The sequence below is a fragment of the Notolabrus celidotus genome, chromosome 24 (genome assembly GCF_009762535.1).
Source record: "Notolabrus celidotus isolate fNotCel1 chromosome 24, fNotCel1.pri, whole genome shotgun sequence".
In the NCBI taxonomy this organism is placed as follows: Eukaryota; Metazoa; Chordata; class Actinopteri; order Labriformes; family Labridae; genus Notolabrus; species Notolabrus celidotus.
The window spans coordinates 2,239,379-2,261,539 of NC_048295.1; the positions used below are offsets into that span (position 1 = coordinate 2,239,379).

The window sequence follows — 22,161 nt, forward strand, 5'->3', positions numbered from 1 at the left end:
ATCGACGCCAAGAGATAAAGATGTAGGAAGACGGATGTTCCTGCTGATTCACTTCCTTCTCTTCCACCTTGTAAATTTGTCTTCAGCAGAACTTTGTGTTTTAAAAAGGTGACACCGAGTCGAACACTCCCTTCACTTTGTTGGACTGAGCGCTAACAACCCTTAACTCACCCTCCCGCCGTCTTTTCATGGCCGGTCCTTTTGTTCCTCCACATAAAAGGAGAAAGTCTCTACGCGCTGATCAATAAAGACCATCTAGCGTGGAGATAATGTTGGGAAATTTAGAGCACGGGTGGTTGAAGTGTCATCGATAGTCCTCGCGGTGAGAAAGGGTTCACGCTGTAGGTCATCCGCATGAGAGCGGAGGTGCTGGTATGTCAAGGCGCCGATACAAAACGCTCTCTTTGATGGAGTTCAAAGTTTCGTGCAAACTTCAAGAAGAGAGGCTTGTCTTTTAAGTGGACGGTTGATGGTATGAATCTTAAACTTAATGGTATGAAATTGGAGGGAAATATAGATACTGAAGGCTCAGAGAAGATGCTTAACCTTCTGAGCATGAGCAGCAAAGAAGCTTCACAAAAACAACACAACGAGATGTTTGAAGAACTGGGAATGTGCATGATGCAAACACTGAAAATGGCGCCCAGAAAAGTCCCTCTCATCCCCCTGAGATGTGTGGTTTCTCTTTAAAAGTAGAAGTCAGATCCCAGTCTGCAGGCCTCATCGAGTGTCTGCTGAGGCCAAGGTCTGCTGAGTGTGGAGGATATCAGCGTTATCGCCCGCTCCTTTCACTCTCCCCATGATGAGCTGTGCTGCCGAGTGTGTTGTTGCCTAATTCCCTCTAACTACAGCCCTGTGTAATCACACACCCCAATTAACCAGCTCGGCTCCCGGTTTCCTGCATCGCGCACACCGCCCTGTCTCCTCGCCACGCCGCGTAATTAGCTTTCATCTGAGAATGAAAAGAAAAGGAGCACCTCAGCAATTGTGCCGCCACTCTCTCTTTCTCCCCATCTCTACCCATCTCACTACCACTCTGCTCCTCATATCATAATGGCCTGCAATTTCAATCAGATGGATTTTTATCGCTGACACTAAGGAGAATTGGCCCTCATCCTAGACCCTCTTTTCCAAACCCCCCCCCCTAAACAAGCAACCTGCCTCATTTGACGGCTTGTGAGACAGCTATCAAGGAGAGTCCTTGTTGTGACTGGGAGGTCTTTATTTCATATTTACAAAAGGATTTAATTCCCTTTTGTGGATTTGTGTGCAGTAAACGAAGGATCAGGTTTGACATGTGCCAAAAAGGTGTAGCTCTAATTAATTTCTATCCAACTAAATGAGAAGAGACAAAGCTATTCTAATTAAAGACCTTTATTGAATGAGCTTTTTGGTTGTATTATGTGTGAAAATTTGCTCAGAGGCAGATTTTTCTGTGTTAAAATCTGAGCAAGGCTGAGTTTTCATCTAGAAGTTTATTGGCTGCATCCATTTCAAGAATACAAACACCTCTGACACACCTGTGAGGTGCCTCTGAGGTCTTTTCAAACATTTAGTTAAATGCATTTTATCAAAACTAGTTATTCCTCCCTTCTTTGTCCCTGTAGAAACTTCTGGATTAATGATTTTTGTGTTTTAGGGTAACTTTCAAGGCAACACATCATACAATAGGGATGATATTGCCTGAAATAGTTCACTTAAATCATGAAAAGGGGATACAAGTGATCAGAATTGTTTGATGTTTCACATTTTTAAAGATAAGAGAGATCTTTCAAACTTGTTCAAAACTTTCCCTTCCAGGAAACGTTAAGATATTGTCCCGTTAGCTGAATTTCAATAAGTCATATTGTAGAATTAGCCTTCTTAACATCGAGTTAGCTGCTTATTAAAGGTTTCAGCCCTGTAATAAATCTGACTCATTTTAAGGATTTGCTGCAAAGAAAAACCTCAAAAGAATGAGGTTTCGTCAACACAAGGGGACACACGCTCACTGTTTTCAAGATAACTACATTTACAAACTGCAAGCTTCATTTTTTGTGGGCTTCAGAGTGGAATTAGCCTTCAGAATATGAGCCTTAAGTTGAAGTTTATGTTCTGTATTAAGTTTCACTCAATGTAGGGTTTTTCGCCAAATGTTTTGCTGATGATGTCTTTGAGTTTGTGCAATTTAAAGTTGAACTTGACTTTGCTGTAGCTGCAGTGAAAAGAAAAACTTCAGACTCCACCATGAGCGAGACTTCCCTGCAGATCGAGAGCGCGAGATGATATCATTAAGAAGTGATCAGCGGCGTGAACGCTTCTCACAGGTACAGCGTTGATGTGACACGAACACCACACTTCACCGTCACCAAGAAACAGTTCCAGCCGGCTGAATCATTGTTCAGTCATACAAGTGAGCAGCCTGTTAATGATACAGTCCTGACATTTAACATATAACACGGTGTTCGTGTGGATCTCTCTCTCACAGGGGTGACTTCCAGGCGGAACGAAGCGGGGACCTTTAGGGGTCTGAGAAATGGTGTTTGAGTTCCTGGTTCTCTCTGCCTCTTCACCACCATCCCCCTCCTCTCTCTCTCTCTCTTGGCCTGTTTGTTCTCTTATCTCTCCTTGTCCTGAACGAATCGATGAGGCGCTCGTTAGCTCAGGGATGTTCATCGGCGAGTGCTTGTTTGGAAAAAGATTGGCCCAGATGTGGGGAGAATGTGTGAATGGGGCAAACAGAGGCACATGTGTACAATGGAGCGTGGACTGAGGTGGATTCAAAAGCCATGCAAGGACAAATAACCCCCAAAAGATGTAGACCTGCACCTGACACAGCTCCATCTACTGCTTGCATGATTTAGATGGCAGGATACATCCTCCAAAGACTACAACATCCATGCAATACTTTCTTAAATCCATCACCAGGGTCCAGCTGTGTCACCAGCATGCTTCATCATCACATCACTCATCTAAATGTTGATATTAAACTGCAATCATAACAATATTCCTCTTTAGGCTCTAACTTCCTGCTAAAACAAGACCAAACAATCTCGTCCTGCGACGTTGTGATGAAGCAGTTTTGTCATATTTCATTACAACAATAATTCTGCACCCACTCGCCATTTCACATGAGTGGAGCTGGTTTTGCATTGGAGCTAAATATCACTTCATCAACAGGAGGGGAAGACGCGAGTGTCCGTCAGAGCATGAATATGTATCTGAAGTTTGAGGGAAAGAAAGTGTTTGGAGAGTCATTTGTTCTTTCAACACAATTTCCACTGAATAATGTTTCCATTTGTGGAGATAATGGAGCTCAGAAAATATCCAAGAGTGCGAAGGGATCTGTGTTTCTGCAGCGACGGAGGGCAGACATGGATAGATAGACACATCTGTACACTTCCTCTGATGTCATTACTTCCTTAACCGAATGAAAAACAATGTGGGTAAACATATTTATGCAATTGATACGCTCTTTCAGTTTCAATAGATTGTGTTCGCTGAGTCATTTTTCATTGCTACTTCTCTCTTGTCGTACATCAACACACTGCCTTTCTGCATCTTCTGCTTTTAGCGACTGAATCTCTTCACAAGGTGTGTGTGGGAGGGGTAATTTCACGTCCCTGGTCTTTCATATCACTCATTAATCTCTGATTAACTGCACACATACATAAGGTTTATTTATCTAATCTCTAAAGTCGGTCCAAATGTGACATTTTGGGACATTCAGAGCAGCTGGTTGCCTTGTGAATCCTTCTGATGCTCTTCATGCTCCTTGTGAATACAACATGCTTTATTTTTACTGTTTGATGTCATGGATGAGATTAGATCTGGAGTGGGAGTGATTTAAGATTAGCACTCCTACTGGGATTTGATAGAAGCTGACCTTGGTGTCTGTGCAAGAGAAAAAAAACGACTTATTGAGATGTGATCTTTAGAAATGGGACGATGAATCTGAGCTCACGCAGAAAGGTCACGGAAGAGCCTGGAAAAAAGATGCAAAAGCCTACCCTGCTTTGTTGACAATGAGGTAAACATTATGCTACTTTAAAAGAGACAGAAAACTTTGTATTGTGACCATAAACACACAAAGATAATATTTATTAATGCAGTTAATCAAGTTAGAAGTAGACAAGACTTCTACATAGACTTCTACGCAGCCTTGTGCAACCAGTCGAGTCGCCCCCTGCTTGCCATCAGAGGAAAGGAAGGTTAGAGGCACTTCACATGTCCACTGTTTTCTAAAAGTTCAAGTTCATCCAAAAAGGTGATGGAACTACAATTCTTCCACACTAAACTATGAAAACCGTCTCCACATGAAGCCGCTTCTTCGTTTTAGAACCTCATATTTCCTCATTGTGTTCATTCAGGTCTGTCTCGTCGTCTGCGTCTCCATGAAGTTTATTTCGAAGGGGGATCTCATCCACCTGGAGCGACACCAACCTAGCGAGCTCCTCGTCTGGGCCTGCAGCCAGCATCATGCCAAGTTGCAAAGACGACCCTCAAATCAACACGGTGTTTGGCACGAGAGTGACGGCGACTCCTCTCTCCTCGGAGGTTTGCATACAGAGGAAGAGCTTATCCTCTTAATAAATAAACCTGGAACCTAAAATCACAGGAACACAGGAGGGATCACTGCAGCAACTGCTCTGCGCTTCCCTCCTCTCCTCTCCGTCAGAGAGGGATTATCCCTTTCACTTAGCGCGCACGCCGCTAATTTCTCCTGCCAGGTTCAACTCCCAGAATGCACCGGGGAGATTGGCTGTCTCTGCTTCTTTTCTTTTCTGTCTCCTCTTCTCCTCGATGCCAGTCTTTTTCTACTTGGCTTCCTGACTTGTTTTATCTCCCGGCTGGTGGGGAACACAAACCCCGGTGTTTCTTTCTCCTCATCCTCTTCTTTGATGGTGTTTTACGAATTCACTTGGCAGGGTACAGAATCATATTCCTGGGACTCAAGGCTGCACACACGGGCCTAGAAACAAGATTAAGGTGCATACCTCTCGTAAAACAGGTGTTGTCAGCGTCAAACAGGTGGACTTTTCTCCTTTCTAACCTGATGCGAGCTTCATCTTCTGCCTCACAGCGCATTAGATACTGGCATTTAGCAGCAGAGAGATGGAGTGAGGGGTTAGTCTACAGAAACCTTTATTTTTCTCCTCCTCACATGATAAACCTCCAAGGACGAGGAAAGAACCAAAGTTTGTCTTGTGAGGATGCATGAGCTGCAGAAGTCGGACTTTCTTTAACATGCTTGCAGAACTTCTGCAGCTGTTTAACCCCGAAACGAACATTTGGTGAAATGTCCCTCTATAAAGCATGACGCTATAGCTAGCTGATGTATGCATAAAGGTAGCAAACAGCTCGTCTGACTATGTTAACATGAAACACAGTCAATCTAGAAGATAAGACAATACAGTGTGTTCCCAGCACCAGGTCTGAGTCTCGTCTTCACCCCTCAGATGTATGTATTTGTATCCTCAGAGTGTTTACTCAGCTCAGTCTCTCACCTCCAGCTAATTCTCACACCCTGCTGATGAACGCCGCACGTCGGGCTGTAAATCGTATAAGCCAGAGAGAATATATAGTAGGCATCATGTTTCATGCTCGCTCAGCAAGTTAAGTTTGAAGGCGAAATGTGCAGACGGCAAAAAGATGCATTAAAGTATCCATACAGGAGCTTTAAAGAGTCTGATCTTGGTGCTCAGAGCGATCTTGGAGGAACCTTCAGAGCAGTGACGAATTCAACGACTCATCAACATCTGATCTGGGGCGCTGGTGGCCTAGCGGTCTAAGCGCCCCACGTACAGAGGCTACAGTCCACGTTGCAGGGGTCGCCGGCTCAATTGCAGGCTGGTCGACCATTTCCTGCATGTCTTCCCCCTCTCTCTACTCCCCACATTCCCTGTCTCTCTTTAGCTGTCCTATGAAATAAAGGCCAAAAAATTTAACTTTAAACAGACTGATCTGTGTCTTCAGGAGCTACAAAGACCATCATCGCTCAGGCCGTTGTTTTTAATTCATGAAGACTCTGAATGTGTTTCTACAAAGTTGATATTTGATGTTGAAACTGACGTTGTTTACATCCTCCTCTCTCTCTGTCACCCATGGCTGACCTCCCTCTCTGTCCTCCCACCTCTTCAGGAAGCTTCTCCCCTCCTCTCTTTCCTTCTGTCTCTTTTTGTAAACCTCAGTACGTGAACGCATCAAGCATCACAAGTGTCGCCGCCGCTGCCGTCACCTCCACCTCCACCTCCACCGTTATCCCATCTCTCCCCTTTGCTCGCCGCGGCGGCTGCTCCTGCTCCTGCTGCTGCTGCTGCTGCTGCTGAGCTGTTTGTTTAGGAATCTGGGCCCGAAAATTGTATTCCATCGACCATGCTCGCTATCAACACACAATTATCTGGGTTAATCATGTGGAACTGTGGCAAATTCACCTGGGGCTCAGGAACTAATGACATTCGCGTCTGGCCCTGCTTTAGTGAAATGGCCCCAGCACCTGCAGCAGGAACACGGAGATTGCCAAAGAAAATTTGGTCTCATTTCGTCCTCCTCAACGCCTCCCCCCCCCTCCCCTCCCCTGTTCATGCAAACCCTCCACCCTTCACCCACTTCCTCCCCTTTCCCAACCACCCTTCCCCCATGCAATCTCTCTCTGTCTCTTTCCCCGTTTCCATCCCACTTGGCCCTTAAATTTGCAAATCTCTCCTCCTCTGCTCCTCCTTTTTTTTGTGTTCTCTCGCACCTTATTCTCCCGGTGAACAAGGGACACCCACGTTTCGCAGTTTCATCGCACCCAATCACAACACCAGGGGCAGACGTCAATCTTCACGCCTCTTGTATAATCATTATATTTCCAGCTCCGCTACCTGTGTAACACCTGAACGGTAGACAGTGGAATAAAAAGAGGAGGTGATAGAGAAGACGGAGATGATATCTCGCGACGAATTCGTGACTTCGGTTCCGGACAGACAGCGACTTGTGTTCTCGCTGTATAATTAAGAAAGTGATTGAGTGCAGTCAGCAGGGTGTTGATGCTCTTTCTCCATCACACTTTCCCTCCCTTGCTCTCTTTGTCTTTCTCACACACACACAATCACACACACCATGGAGTCATTTCAACTTAGAGGAAGTAGAGGAGCTCAATGCTCATAATTATACATCAATACAAACATATGTTTCCCAATCACAGATGCCATCCATGTGTGAAATGGGTGTCACACCGTTGGAGGTCTCATTATTTGTGAAGTGCGCGCGTGCCTCAACACTTTGGTTGCCACCCACACCGGTCACAGTGACGATGTAATAAACCTCCTCTGCGGGTAATCTCCAGCAGGGCTTTTGCATGCCCGGCGTACTGTACATCAAATTCTATTTCCAAGCGTCCTCAGTGGATACGAGGTGCGAACAAATCCTCCTTTCTTTGGGGAATGCGTCGGTCACTGTGGTTGGATTCATCACTTCGCTGGTCAGCAGAAGAATGAGCTGTTCATTGGGGATTTTTCACACCTATTGTGCTCATCAGTTGTCTTCTGGTGTGAAATAAATGACAATTGTTGTGTTATCGCGCAGAGTTTGCCTCCTCTACACTCACACTCTGAAGCGTTGGCCGCGTAAAGAGCAGTCAGTCTGACTCAAAGGGACGTGGACTACCAAGCTCTCCCACCGGGTGACTTACAGCAGCCTGTCATCTTGAACTGCAGAGTCAAAGATTTTTGGTGTCAAGTCTCTTTGCCAAAAGTTTTAGCTCCAATACAGCCGGAGGGGCCGGAGTTCTGGAGACCGGGGTGTATTCCTCACGGGGTGTTAAATGCAAATTTGCTAGGAATCTGCAGCGTTTAGGCACAACAAGACCTGAGGTGGTGCAGGTATCCAGGGGGGCCCAGACTGGCTTAATATGAGGCAGGACTGTTGCTTGAGTGGGCGCAAAACGGCCTGGAGCAGGATGCACTGAGACATGACCACACAAGTACAAAATATATCAACTGGAGCTCAAAGATTTGAATTCATCCAGTGGATGTTTGAATGTTTAAAAAATATACAAAGACAAGAGGGGGAAGAAGAAGAAGAGGTAGATGGAGGTAGAGATGCTACACAAACACACACCTGCACACAACAACAGGTAGGACATTACAAGCTTAGAGCTACTTTAATACAGTTGATGTTTAAGGTTAAAAAGCATCAAGTAAAAGGTGTTTAGAGATACTGTGGGACAAAAATCAAACCCTAAATTTGACCCATGTCCCTGCAGACCAGGAGGGACCCCTTTATAGCACTTTACCAGTCTATAGGAACCTTAAAGATAAACCTGGTGTGATGATTGCAACATGTTTGTGGCCTTTTAGTTGACTTCTTTTGTGGAGTCTCTCTCCTTCTCTCAGAGACTGGGCAGCTTCTCCCACACCTGCACCTTCACACCTTCACACCTGCACCTGACCGCTGCAATCACCAACTGTATTTAAGCCCTGCTGGGAGGCTTCTCCAGTGCCAGATTAGTCCCACATCTGAATGGTATCTTGGCCTGTTCTCGAGTGTTCCAGCTTTGTGCTTTTAACCTGTGACTAACCCTGCTGTCTCTGTTTCTCCAGTGCCTCCACGAGCCCCCAGTGCTTCTTCCCTATCACTGCCACACTGCCTCACTCTCTACCAGGATTTATTCACCAAGCCTTGGACCCTGGATCCCTTCCCTGCTCCCTTTTGTTCCATACAATAAATTCACTGAACTGCATCCTCTGCCTCTGGCTGTGCTTTTGGGTCCACACTGTACACCTGGCCTTACTTTTATTATTTGACTTTATCATTTGGGCTATTAAATTGATGTTTCAGTATTTTTAAGTAAGCTTATATGAGTCATTTAACATGTAGGCTAATTATAATGGCACCAATAGGCGTCCATCAATTAGCACCTGCTTGTTGGGACAGTACGCATGCGCACACACCAGCTGATTGGGTCTATAATGATTTATTGTCAATTTAAACATATTTACATTTCAGTTTTGCATCATGTTAAGCATCACTTACCTGCTATAACCTGGTGGACTCAGTAATATGTGCAGAGTTTATTATAACATCTCAGTCTTACCTTCAGCAGCTCACACAGGGTTTAAGAAGGTAAACATACATGGATCATGGGTTATATCATTATGCATTAAAAAACGATGATAGCCGATCACTTACGTATAAGATGCACTTTCATTCGGCTGTCCTGGTTTCCAGATTCAGGTCCTGGACCATGAAGAAAGTCGGGATCAAACTTCGGGGTCTAGCGCGTCAGTGGACTCTGGTGCGTCTCAGGTCTGTAGGTAGATCTGGATCCGGAAAGGTATAGAGGTTCTGTTATTATCTGAATCTAGTCTTACTTGTGACAGGAGGTACTTGTCTCTAATCGTGGGTATTAGCTCTCAGTTTACACACCTGTACCAGCAGGTAACTCTGGATCTGGACACCTAGCTCAGGAGTTTCCCGGGAAATTGGCGCGCCATAATTCTAAGGAAGCCGACTTCCGCCTACAAAATAAGAGGATGGGAGATTTGGATTTATTTAAAAACAAGGAAGTCTTAGGTCATAATAATGAGATAGTAAGTCAAAATGAATAGATTGAAAGTGATTCATTAGTATGAGTTAAATAGTCACAACTTTAAGACTTTTAATCTCAAACTTTCTCATTATTAGGACTTAATATTTGGTAGCCTATTTTTGTTCCCCCATTAAAGCAAAGTCTCCCTCTTCTTTGTACTAACCTGGCATGGATGGGCCTCCTTAAACTGATAAAATAAAAGAGGATCCATTAACTCAGCTTAATGCCTTACCTGGCTGGGTATATAACCTTTATTTAAACTCCAATATTCTCATTGACAGTGACACACAAGTCAAACACAATTACACAACAGAATACAAAATGCAAGGTAGAAACAGAGGAAGTTGCACAAATGCAAAAGCAATGATACAAATGGAGAGAATTGCATAAAACACATGGTAAAGACATGCACTTAAAACGGCTGCAGAATGATGCACAGTGGTTTGGGATCATGGTTTTGAATTGTACATAGTTTTGAAGACTATTGAACTTTAAAGAATGTTCCAAGTCATTTCAATCAGGAGAGTCAGTTTGAAGATTAAATGTTATTCATTAAAACTTAATGAATAAGGAAACTTGACGGTGGTGGTGGTGGTGGATGAATTCTAGGAATTGAAGACTTGCAGAGACCAGGTGGAGACGTGGAGGTGGAGGGGTGTGCACCATCAATGCAAGAAGAAACTAGCAGGAGAGAGAGACACAATTAAAAAGACAGCAGAAAGTTGTTAGGCCGACGATAAGGGCGTGCCACTGAGCTATTGGATGACAGCCGCCACTGATTAACCAATGACAGCTCTGGAGCATGCAGCTGGAAGCAGGTGAGCTATTGAATGAGCTGCTGTGATTGCTTTTATAGTCTTCCTGTCTGAACATTTGCTAGAGCTTCATTCAAACCACTTGGATATAAAGCTCATACTGCTAACTGAGCATGACCGGCCTTTGGTGCACTTCAGTCACCTAAGAGTTGCATCTTGCACCTTGTGGATCCACTAACATCCACCTCACTGAGCTTTAAATACCACAGTCTGCATCTGCGACCCAAAAATCCACAGATGCATTTTGCACGCAGACACATCTCTGTGCCCAGAAATGTATTCAAGGCCATGATCGTCGGGGCTAATTGAAAAATGTTCACCAAAATAATCAAATTTAAAGCTTAAGAGTGAATTCAAGCCCACATAAGAAGCGGGGCAAACACACACACACACAGGGAGCGTGTCTTGTTGCTCTGGAGTCCGTGACATGGTTTAACAGTCTCACAGGATCCATAAAACGCCCCCGAAGGCTTCATATAATCTCTTTTTTCCCCCCTGCTTAATAGGAGATAATACAAGCGCGTACCCTGATGAATCAATATGCAACAGCAGCTTTAGTTTGATAATTAATACCAGTGTCGGAAATAGATTTGTGATTTGGCAGCGCAGGTCTGATACGACTGCGGTCTCCTCTCGACAGGCAGAGTCTCGTTCCACTCTGCATCCCCATCCCATTGAACTAATCTCATTCAGGTTTTTTTTTTATTTCAATAGCGCTAATTCCTTAACTAAAGCCTGTTATCTCATTAAAAGCCCTGCGATGGGATTCGATGGCATCCTGACATCTGTATTCATTCCCCCTCGAAATGAGTCCTGACACGAATTTAATGAAAAAACACTCCGAACAGTGGAGATTAGACGTCATGCCAAGTGTCTCAGAAGAACCCGGGATTGAAAAAAATCATCTTTTTAGTTTTGGTCTCGTTTTTAGGAAAGGTGGATTAGCACAGCGACTGCTCAGGTCTGCTAGCCTAGCTTGTATTGGCGTGTTTTGACTCTCACACTTAAATCATGAGGCGGGTGGAGATATAAAGGAGTGCTGCGACTTCTCTGATCATTCCTGAAGAATAGCTGCAACAGTCTGAGGAGTATTTGATATTTTTAAAAGGTAAAGCGATACAAAAAGCAGCACCCTGGCCTTCTGTAGATAAACCAAGAAGCCATACGACTAAGCTAGCTCGGGATTCCCTCTTAGATCTCCAACCACCTAACTTCCCACCCTTTCCTCGCCTCTACTTCATCTCCCGCTCCTCCCTTTCTCCACCAGCCTCCTCCCCATCCGGCGCCATCGCCCTCGTCAAAAGCCTGTGTCGGTTGCTGATAATTCCCTCTGTTTGAAAAAAAAAAGAGATGAAAGCGTTCATGGATGAAAGAAACTTGGATTTAATCTTTCTCGCCGTCTTCCGCTCTCTCTCTTTCTTCCACTACACGGTGTTGATCGTCTTCTTCAGGGGGGAGAGAGGAGAGGAGGGGGGGATGACGAAGAGACAGAAGAAGATGAGGAAATAGAAAAACAGCAGAAGCCCATTTGGAAGCCAGGTGAGGAGAAGTGGTTGAATAGAATCAGTTTACCCTCTCTCCGTGTGTACACACAGTGACCTGATGAAGAGTGGCCTGAGGAGCAGAGGGCCAAAGATAAAGAAAAGCTTCATTTGGCCCCGGCTACGATAAGGCCCTCAGCTCTCAGGTATCTGTAGTCACAAGGTAAGAGGCCTGTCATAAAGCAGAGATAGAGAGATGACAGAACGGGGAGAGAGAGAGCGGACGAGCTCTGGAGAGGAAGAGGAGGAGTGAAGGCATGGCAGACAGGCTGTGAGAGGGATATTCATACCTCAAATGAAGTAAGACAAAGAATTAAACGCTTAAATTGGATCCCGTTTGTCAGACGTGTCGGGTCTGAGCTCGGATAAAAGATCGTCTGAGAAGGAGATGCACAATGGACACTTCTTAATGCATCGCATGCGGATAAAGAGACGCAGCTGGCACGCAGTGAGTGTAAAAACACAGACATGTAATGGAATTAAATCAGTGACGGGGATGACGTTTGATGTGGAGGAAGAGTTTAGACCAGCAGCTGCTGAAAGAGAGGTTCAATGACCACAGAGAGAAGAGTACAGATTGATCTTTGTGGGTTTACAGAAACTTAAACCAAACATGGAGGAGACATCCTCATATGCCATGTAAGAAGTATAAAGCTTCATCAGTGATGTTGGGTAACACAGTCTACTTCAGACTTGCAGTATCATGCTACACCTATCACACCTCCTTGCGATGCAGCTGCGTGATTTTCAGACTCCTACTGTACTCTGAGAGTCAGGGAGCACAGGACCGGGCTGCACACCTCATTATCCTACACTGACTGCTCTGAAGGAAAGATGAAATGGAGGGAGGGAGGGAGGAGGAGAAGAAACAGACAGGAGGAGAGGAGGTAGAGGAAGACCTGTCAGTGCAGAGAGAGAGAGAGAGAGGAGATCCCCTGTGACTGAAAATGATTTCAATGAAGAAAAGAAGGGAGGAGAATTACAGAACAAAGAAGTTAGGGTAGAAAAGGGTGTCGTCTATAGTGTAATAAGATCTTTTTACACATAATTTCATACAGCAATGCAATAAAATGTGCAAAAACATCTTTATAATGTGCAATAATACCTTTTATAGGGTGCAAAACATGTTTTAAATGTGCAGCAGTACCTTGGTGATGTGCTCCATGAGGCTGCAGTTCTTGTTCCCCGTCCCCAGCAGGATGTGGTCTGTCTCTCTCTCAAGCTGTCCTATGAAAAATAAAGGCAAAGACCCTTTCTATCATGTGCAATCCCTTCATAATGATTTGGAATCATGTGCAGTAAGATTGTGAAACATTTGAATACTTACCTCTCATTCACATTTTCTATCAGAGCCTCTAAAGACTCAAAGAGTGACACATCTGTGCACCATCCTGGACTTTTTGTTGATTTTTCTAAAGCGCCTCGTCGGCCCGAGGACACCAGCATCCTTCCAGGAGGGGATCCACAGCCACAGCCGAGGTGTGGGGGTGTAGTTTTTATATTTTGTTCACCCCGCAGCGCCTCAGCCCCACTCTGCCAGCAACCGGGGCAGCAAGAGCCCATATGGCAGCCAAGCGTGGCTCCGGCCAGCTCGGGCTCATATGTATGGAAAACAAGGTCTAGCAGAGGGGAGTCACAGGGGGTCATTCTAGTCAGAGAGGCAGCCCCGGGTCCTGGTGCAGGTTAGAAGGTCTTGGTTCAGGAGAAGAGGCTAATTTCTTCTACTTGGCTGAGCAAAGGCCTGAATAATTGCGCCCCATGGGTTAGCCTGTGGGTGATGTGGAGGTAGAACGGAGTGTACCAAAATGAGAGCAGAACAGGGGAGGATCAGGGAGGACCAGGTTGTCTCCAGCTTTTAATGGCTGCTTGTTGTACACACAGCTTTACTCTTCATTGTGTGGAGAATAAAGCAGATCTGTCCTCATGCATCCAGAGCTTGATCATCTGAATGCATGAGACTGTCATTAAAACCTTCCTCTGGTATGTTTTAATAAATATAAACAAACTGGACTCACAGAGAGTCCCTGCAGGTTTTAATTAGTCTGTCTGGTCCTGGTCTGTCTGAGTGGATGAGACTTGCTGAGTTGGAGGATCTTCAGGTGTCTTTGTTGCTCCTCCTGTAATTGTTGTGGACACTTCTATCTCCTGCAGACAAAGCCCTCTCTGTGATGATGTGATGTAAAGATCACAGCGCCCACTCAGAGTGTATGTAGAGTGTGTGAGTCCTCGCTGGACCCTGGTAATGAATCTGCCACTGTCCCTCTCTCTCAGAGATTGAAAGCAGGCGTTATGACTGGATCACCTTTGAAACCCCCGACTCCTCGCTGTGTGACGAGGGAGAGGAGGTGACACACGTTTAAACACTACGGAGGCCGGGGGAAGTGAATGTGACACGCTCAGGTGTAATTATGCTCGCCTGGTTCACGGCGGAGATGAAGAGGAGCGGGGATGAAGAGGAGGCATCAGACATGAAGGAACACTCAAAGCCTAGCTGATGAGCAGTCCCCCCCCTCATCCTCTCCTCCTCTCCTCCTTTTGTCACTATCACTGCAAGGTCTCACTTCTGTTTGCCTTTTCCAATTATCAAGGTGTGACTCCACAAGCCCCTCCCTCTTTCTCATGTAATGTTACTGAAGTTGAAAAAAGTCATTTTCTTTTGTTTGTTGAATTAATTATCACTTACAGATTTCCCTCCATAATCTGCTGCCAGCTCTGCACTTCTGCACTTCTGCTCTGAGGTCCTGATCCTGATGCAACACTGCCCTCTTGTGGATGATCTGTGTTTTACACGCGCTGAAACAGAAAATGGATTATGACAGTCTCATTTATTCTTCCCTCCTTCCCTCTGACCTGATACTTCAGACCTGATGTTCAGATGACAGGAAGAAGTCTCCTCTATTCTCACGACTGAACTGATCCATCAATTATAATCAAAGCAGACTGGATTATTGAAGACAGGAGGATCCTTTTAATTGATTAGTCAATTAAGGAGTCTAATGTTAGTCTTTAAAGACAGATCCACAGCTGTGCTCTGTGTATGTTTTATGATCTGAGTCTCAAGTCAAACCTTCATCAAACAGGTCACAAATGAAGTTCCAGTTTAAACATCAGAAGCCGGAGCCTCTTGAGTCTCCTCTTTTTTGTCCCTCTGCACATCCTCAATACTCCGACCCACCAGGAGCGACAGCAGGCCGGCCAGCAGGCAGGAGAAGACGGCGACCGGAGCGAGGAGGAATGAAGGGCCGTGCTGGATGCTGAGGTGGAAGGAGGGACAGGAGGAGACCCTCTGATGGAGGACAAACTGCTCCAGAGTGTCCAAAACCTGGACCCACATCAGGTACATGAGGGCCACTGCGAGCAGACACACACCTGAGACACACAGAGGAACACTTTAAATCTTACTGACGTGGGTTTGAGCACTTGGAGGCTTTTAGATGGTCTGGGGTTTTAATAAATCTGAACCTGACTCACACTCTGACCAAACTTCAGTCAAGTTTCTGTCAACTTAGGATAAAATATACTTTTGTTTCAGGATCAGAACTTCATCTTAGACATTTCTGCATGAGTGTAAGCTGCTTTTCTCCTCACCACCACTCAGCTGTAAGGCCCCGCCCACTTTGTAGATCCTGTGATTGGCCAGTGGTCCAGCGCAGACGACTACAAACCCACCAGTGACGACCGACATCAAGCCCACGATGAGGAAGATGCTCCAGAAGGTTCTGAAAACTGAGACCAGAGGAGCTTTAAAATGTGCTGTTATAAAAATAGATTCATGATGTGTTAAGAAAGAGGACTCACCAATAGCAGAGCTGTGTTCATACGCCTCTGAGGGTAAACCATGAGGCTCCGCCCACGACGGCTCATACACAGGGAACGGGAAGAGGAAGGCGGCCTGGCACAGCTTTGATGACGGCTGATTAGCTGAAGGAGAAAATGACAGAAGGCTGTTTTTGATCCATCAGATAAATCTTACATAAATATAATAAACCTGCAGAGTGGAGGCTCGTACAGATCCAGAGGTCCCAGGTGGAGAAGTCCTCAGAAGGAGTTGAGAAAGAGCAGCGCCAGAAGAGACCCTCATGGAAGACCCGGACCCAGTCTGGAGCCTGAGGAGGAACAAAAACACACCTTCTTAAAGGAACTGTACAGCTTTTAAATCTGATTAGATTACCTTGAACTCAGAAATAAAGACACATTTCCTCTTCTGCTACTCTCTTCTCATATTTAACTTTAGAGGAACTCTTTTCTGATCCTTTCCCCACAGTTTTAAGGAACATTTCTTGTTGTTGTGAGTAATAAAAGAGGAAGATATCACCGTGCTGCAGCGACAAAGTCAGATATATGTTCCTACATGGTGTGGCTGATGTTTCAGAATGATGCAGTGGATACAGGCCCTTACTTTTCCTCATATTCCAACTTATTAATGCTGCTTCTGTTGAAAGTGATTCCACAATGATTTATAAATTGCAAGATGTTCATTCAATGATAAGTCAGATTATCTGAATAAGTGAGGAGTCAGAAATGTCTCTTAAAGGAGAGCACAGGATTGATGTCATTGGCGCCATCATGAGGATTTCTGAAGGAATGACAGGACAAGACAAACTGGAAGTGAATCTGTTCAGACATTTAAATATGCATCATGTAGTAGAGATACCAGAACTGTCATAACCTCTGTTGTTTCAGCTCCTCCTGAACTTCATCATTAATGTGTCTCACATCATAAATACCTTGTCGCTCCTCTGCCTGCAGCTCTCTGAAGCCAGCAGCCAGTACTCGGTCCCACAGGAGAGCAGCGTGAACAGGATCCCGGACGCCCCGAAGAACAGCGCCAAGAAGACCAGCACCTTCAGCCTCTCAGCCGTCATGTCCCTGACTTTCACCCGTCTCAAACTTTCTTCACACGCTCCTCCACATGCTGCATGTTCCAGTACTTCAAAATAAACATGAGCACAGAGAGAGGAGCTGGTGGACAGCAGCGCTCCGACACACTGACCAGTGAAGAGAAAATAACTTGTGTCCTCATGTGAGAGGGGTTCAGTTACAGACTGAAATAACACGACGGCATCAACTCCAAATATAAACACAGAAGACAAGAAGAAGAAGAAATCACAACTGTAGAAATACCTCCTTGGCATTTATTGGAATGCCAGCATTGAAATCCAGATTTGGTACAGTACAAGGCTATCCAGTAGAACTGAGATCTAGGCAACAGTGATGGTCCAACAACAGTCGTTCAAACTGTTCATATATTAATACAACTTTTTTTTTGTTCCAGAGATGATTAATACAAGTAAAAAAAGAACAACACCTGGGAAAGATTGATTTGAACAGCTTCATGATTTTTTTAAATGCCTTGATTTGTTTGTTTTTTTAAAGATTCATGTTCAAATGAATTTTTCCTCGAGGCTCGATTTAAAGAAAGAGACAGAAGAATAATCAGGAATGGTCTGAACGTCTTTTTTTCTCCTGTTTCATGACTTAATGCTTCAAGAAGCGTCTTTATTTCATGTTTACGTGGAAAAGGATCTAACTAAGAGCTTCCTGCATCGTTATTTTTTAGAGTACATACCGAAGAACCCGACCCATATACACAGAGAAGTGCAGAGAAGTTTATACAGGACTCCTGTTGATTAATGACATATTACAACCCTGTGAGGATATTAGACGTACACACACGAGGCACGCAGAAATGAAAGATTGATCACCTATTATTAAACCTACTCGCAGTAAACATTTGATGTCGAGGATCCTTTTGGGCTGAGTCACCTCTTCTTTTTTTTCCTCCGGGACATTTTGCCGCTTGTTTGGCAGTTTGTTTGGTCCGCTGTCCGCTCGATTTCAGAATGACAAGTGTGTCTGGAGCATCCGTGCAAAGGCTCATGGGACTTCCACAGCGCGTGAGGTCTCGTGACGCCGGCGACGGCTCCTAGGACATGACTCCGAAGACGGGGTTGTGGCGGCAGATGCTCGGGCCGATCTCCTCGTAGTCTTTCTTGGTGTGGCAGACTTGGTAGAACTCAGGCTGGAGAAGAAAAGAGACTCGTTAGTATTGATCCACTTTCATCAAAACTGACTTATGAACAAAGTCTGGAGGAAACTTCAAGTTCTCTGATACTCACTGTAGACGCCAGCATCGATCCTCCAAACCAGACCGCGTACCTCTGCATGTGGTGAGTGATGACTTGCACATCGATGGGCTTTGGCTTTGGGATAAAAACAAAAAGGATGAGTTGATATCAGGGAGAGTTTTGGTCACATTCAGGGTCCTTTGTTGTGCTTTAGTCCCTGAGTTTTGATGCAGCTGTCTGCAGGGCTGTCCTCCCTAAAGGTCTTAAGATCGTAGATTAATATTCATCCGCTCCCTTGTTTCCTCACCTTCAACTTGCCGCCACTCAGCTCTTCGCTCATCTTCAGCCGTGCATCCACAGTCCTCTTCAGGTCCCTCTGCAGGCGTCTGCCGAAGTCCCTGAACATGGTGGAGCCTCCAGAGAGCACGATGTTCTGAGATCAAACAGGATAAGAGTCAATGAAGACAAACACTTCATCATGAAGAGCTGAGTGAGTCGAATGAGGGTCCGCACCTTGTACAGAGGACGCCGCACGTCGATGGGGCAGTTCTGAATGACCTCGTCCACCACCTCAGAGATCGGCTGAGTGAAGTCTGGGTTTGCAAACTGGAGGAGAACAAAGCACAAACATAAAGATCTGAAACAGCTGAGTGTCGGTCTGGTTTGTGAAGGAGCAGAACAGTCTGAATGTGATCTGATACCTCAGGGTGGAAGAAGATCTCAGGCCCCAGGAAGCGCTCGTAGCCCACGTCGATGGTGAACTCCTTCTTGCTGATGGCGTTGATTCCCGTGTACTGTTTGATCCACTTGGAGCCGTCTGTGTCGTACTTGCTGAACTCCTTCACCAGGTCCGGACAGACGTAGCTGAAGCGCTCCTGAAGCACAACAACGACACAGAGCAGCTTTTAAAAACACTGAGTGCATGAAGCACGGAGTCTGAAGCTGCACTGACCTCTGGTGGACAAACTGAGGCATGCATGAGAGGAACTAAAACAAACAGGATCATAAAACTGGAGACGTGATCGATGAGAGAACGGGGCAGAGAAAGGTTACACCCACCTTGACAGCTTTAGCCGTCTCCAGGGACTGCTCCGGAGGAATCCCCACCTCTCGCTCTCTCAGCAGCTGTTGGGTGAAGTATGTGATGTCTCTGCCAGCGATGGGGATGTGCTTGATGCAGCTCCCGATGACGTAACCTTCAGCCTGGAAAACAAAACCCAACCCGGTTTAGAGTCTGAGAAGAGGAAGCAGCAGAATGAGACACAGGAGGTAAAAGATGCTCACCACGGGGATGACGTGTGTGACTCCATCGCCGCTGTCGATCACGGTCCCCGTCAGGGTCCGCTCTCCCACCTGTCGGGACGTCCAGGAGGCAGCCAGCGCCAGGACAGCCTGATGCAGAACATCAGAGGGTTAATAAACAAACACTGAGGATCACACTGCAGAGTGAGGTCATTAACAGGAACATCTGAGGGCTCAGTTCAGTTTATATTTAAGGATTAATGATGAGGATGTTGTCGAGGGGAAAATGTAGAAAGAAGAAGTGAGAAGTGACATTTCCTCACAGTCGCTCTGAATCACTTCATATTCTGTGAGTAGAAGTCAAATCTAAATTAAACACAGGCCTTGAGATTCTGGTATTTAATGTGTAGTGAGTTCAGTGACATGTGTCATCAGTTCATTCCCTCAGTGTTCCTCTGAGGACTCAGAATGCTTTAGAGACGTACCTGAACAGCGATGTAGAGACCCGGGACGTTGAAGGACTCGAACATGATCTCTGCTGTGTACTCTCTGTTTTCTGGTGTGTTGAGGGGAGGCTCTGTCTGCAGGGAGGGAGAGACAAAAACAACAACTCTGAGTCACAGGCATGAAAGTTTCTGCCAGATTGTAATGCTCCAGAACTCAGAGCTTCAACACAGACGCTTCGCCTGACTCACTTTCTTTCTCAACCCTTCAATATTCCTGTTTTTCTGATTTGATCAGTTACAGGACTTGTTTGCACTGATTTAAACTTCTGTTGTGATTTTTCCTGAATGCAAACATCAGCAGCTGCAGCTGGTTTCAGTAAATAAAGAATCTATATGTCAGGATGAATAATAAGTCATCAAACTGAGTTAATATTCAGTAAACTCTCTGTTGAAACTGTCGCTCTGGTCTCACCAAAAGAAAGTAATGGTCTTCAGGTTCTGCCCGCAGGTACTTGAAGATGATCTGCTCCATGAATCTCTCCATCAGGTCCCAGTCTTCCACAATCCCGTGACGGATCGGCCACTGGAGGTGAGAGAGAGAAGAAAAGTAAACATCAGTCAGTCCGTGACACAGAAACCGGACCTCTTCACCGAGACGATCCCAACTTCACCGCCTACCTTTGTTGAATACGATGGTTTGTCGATGGCTTCGTCCCCGATGAAGAAGTCCAGGTCGTCGACGCCTCTCATCATCCTGCGCTGGGCCTGGTCTCCCACCTTGGCGGACTCTTTGATTGCGATACCTGGAGGCGATCAGAAACACGACAGAGTGAGAATCAAGACAAGTTTAGTCTCTTTAGTGAAAACTTAAACATAACTGTGCACAGAAGATTCTTTATCAGCTGAGTTCATGGATGGCTTTTAAAGATGTGTTAATGTTTGGGTCGGTCAGATTTTATCCGTTAAGACTTCTTAGTTCATTCATTTATTTTCTGCATGCTGTCATTCAGGAGATAATGATTAGGCGTCACCTGCAGCCCTTTCCTTTGAGCTTTCTGCTTCCTCTTTGTGTTTATAATTTATAAACATAGGCTGATCAATCTGTTATTTTGATGTGTAGGCTTTAAACAATGATGTTTGCCTGAGAACACTTGTGTTTATGTTGCTTCTTCTCATCCTTTGCATTAAATCAGATTAAAACAATCATATTATGGCATTTGTAAAGCTACAGTCACAATAAAGAGACATAAATCAACTCCTAACTATAGTTTATAATGCATTTAATTGCTGTGTTGATCATTTTAATGTACTTACATGATGGTATGATGAACTGAGGCTCTGTATTTCCTGCATATCCGAGCTTTGTGTACCTAAAAAAGGAACAAACATGGATTATTAACCAGTCAGAGTCCCCTCCTTGTGCATATACTGTGTGTTAGCAGCTTTAAATGAGCATTTTAAGTGATCAGCAGCTGAAATAAAGGGAGAAATCTGCTCTCTGTAATGAGGCTCGCCCAGGAAGTAACATTAGCTCCAGCAGCTAGCAGTGATAAAGCAGGATTGAGACAGAAAAGCATGCACAGATAACAAGAGGGGACTTTAGTCTGATGTTTGAAGGCTTTAACAGAAGCTTTAAATGCAGTATGATGATAAATAAGTGATGGATCGAGGCTGAGCAGCGTTAGAACCTCTCAGGTGAAGCAGCTAACAGGGGCGTTAGCTGGAAGTTTGACAGCTAAAGCTAAGCTAGCTCTTAATTCAGTCACTTACCCCGTGCCACAGTCAACAACACACGCCGGTAACCGACCAGCCATGCCTGCTCGACCTTAATCTGTCTACAGGAGAATAAATCAGACCCCCGATGAGAGCAGATCTCCAGATACAGGCTGGTTTAAAGCGCAGCAGCCTGAATGGAAAACAGTCTCGGCCGAGTGAGGAACGCTTCCGGGTTTGAGGGAGTCTCATTCACAGTGCAGAGTCAGCAGCTCTGACAGCTCAACACTGCCCTCCAGTGGACAGAGGGTGGTACTGCAGGGGGTGCAGGTTATTCAATTAAATGTTAAAAAAAGAGGAATAAATCGTGTTTTTTATTATTATTATTAAAAGTGTTTCCCTTCTTATGAACAAGTCAGTACATTTTTAAGAACCTAAGCTGTTTTTTAGGAATAATAAAATAATGCAGGGTGGCAACCTGTTAGGGAAATAATCAAAACTAATGTGTAATAAATAATAGGAGAAAGACACAAAACAAAAGATAAACATTGTAACAAATATAGAGACAAATATGTATGATATATAAGTGTAGTTATTATTTTGAGTCTATATGATCTAGGAAACTGCATGTCATAAATGTTGATTTATTCAAAGTGATTTAAAGAAGAGAAGAAGAAGAAATGTACTTTATTAATCCCCATGAGGGAAATTAAATTAAATTATGATTTTTATGATCACGCTTCACACATAATTTTTGATATATACATACAATTTATGCCCATT

General features: G+C 44.9%; 2 protein-coding genes and 2 long non-coding RNA genes across 5 annotated transcripts in view; 1 reads left to right on the plus strand and 3 right to left on the minus strand.

The window, feature by feature from the left end:
• Nucleotides 1-9,477, minus strand: part of LOC117808262 — a 42,142-nt gene extending 32,665 nt beyond the window's left edge. Inside the window, exons 1-2 of the long non-coding RNA XR_004630201.1 lie at nucleotides 9,391-9,477; nucleotides 9,154-9,284 (exon numbers count right to left, since the gene is read on the minus strand). This is a non-coding gene — a long non-coding RNA (uncharacterized LOC117808262). The remainder of the gene's footprint in view (nucleotides 1-9,153; nucleotides 9,285-9,390) is intronic.
• LOC117808263 lies at nucleotides 8,380-8,703 on the plus strand. Its single transcript, XR_004630202.1, has 2 exons — nucleotides 8,380-8,487; nucleotides 8,565-8,703. It is a non-coding gene; the product is annotated as an uncharacterized LOC117808263 (long non-coding RNA).
• A 5,043-nt stretch (nucleotides 9,478-14,520) lies between the features above and the next one.
• Nucleotides 14,521-17,055, minus strand: LOC117808236 (transmembrane protein 182-like). 2 transcript variants are annotated; one of them, XM_034677858.1, is made up of 6 exons: nucleotides 16,637-17,055; nucleotides 15,919-16,015; nucleotides 15,708-15,830; nucleotides 15,498-15,635; nucleotides 14,977-15,278; nucleotides 14,521-14,702 (listed from the first exon to the last, which is right to left on the minus strand). In XM_034677858.1, exons 1-5 carry the CDS (start codon nucleotides 17,042-17,044, stop codon nucleotides 15,010-15,012), a joined length of 1,035 nt encoding a protein of 344 aa, XP_034533749.1. In that variant the 5' UTR covers nucleotides 17,045-17,055; the 3' UTR covers nucleotides 14,521-14,702; nucleotides 14,977-15,009. The 2 variants fall into 2 exon arrangements, with proteins under 2 accessions (XP_034533749.1, XP_034533748.1); XM_034677857.1 differs by having other exon boundaries at nucleotides 14,521-15,278.
• Nucleotides 17,027-21,623, minus strand: LOC117808235 (actin-related protein 3). The gene is made up of 12 exons (XM_034677855.1): nucleotides 21,436-21,623; nucleotides 20,980-21,035; nucleotides 20,344-20,468; nucleotides 20,138-20,248; nucleotides 19,705-19,800; nucleotides 19,262-19,369; nucleotides 19,037-19,180; nucleotides 18,679-18,852; nucleotides 18,491-18,583; nucleotides 18,285-18,410; nucleotides 18,029-18,112; nucleotides 17,027-17,931 (listed from the first exon to the last, which is right to left on the minus strand). Exons 1-12 carry the CDS (start codon nucleotides 21,477-21,479, stop codon nucleotides 17,836-17,838), a joined length of 1,257 nt encoding a protein of 418 aa, XP_034533746.1. The 5' UTR covers nucleotides 21,480-21,623; the 3' UTR covers nucleotides 17,027-17,835.
• Nucleotides 21,624-22,161: the final 538 nt, after the last annotated feature.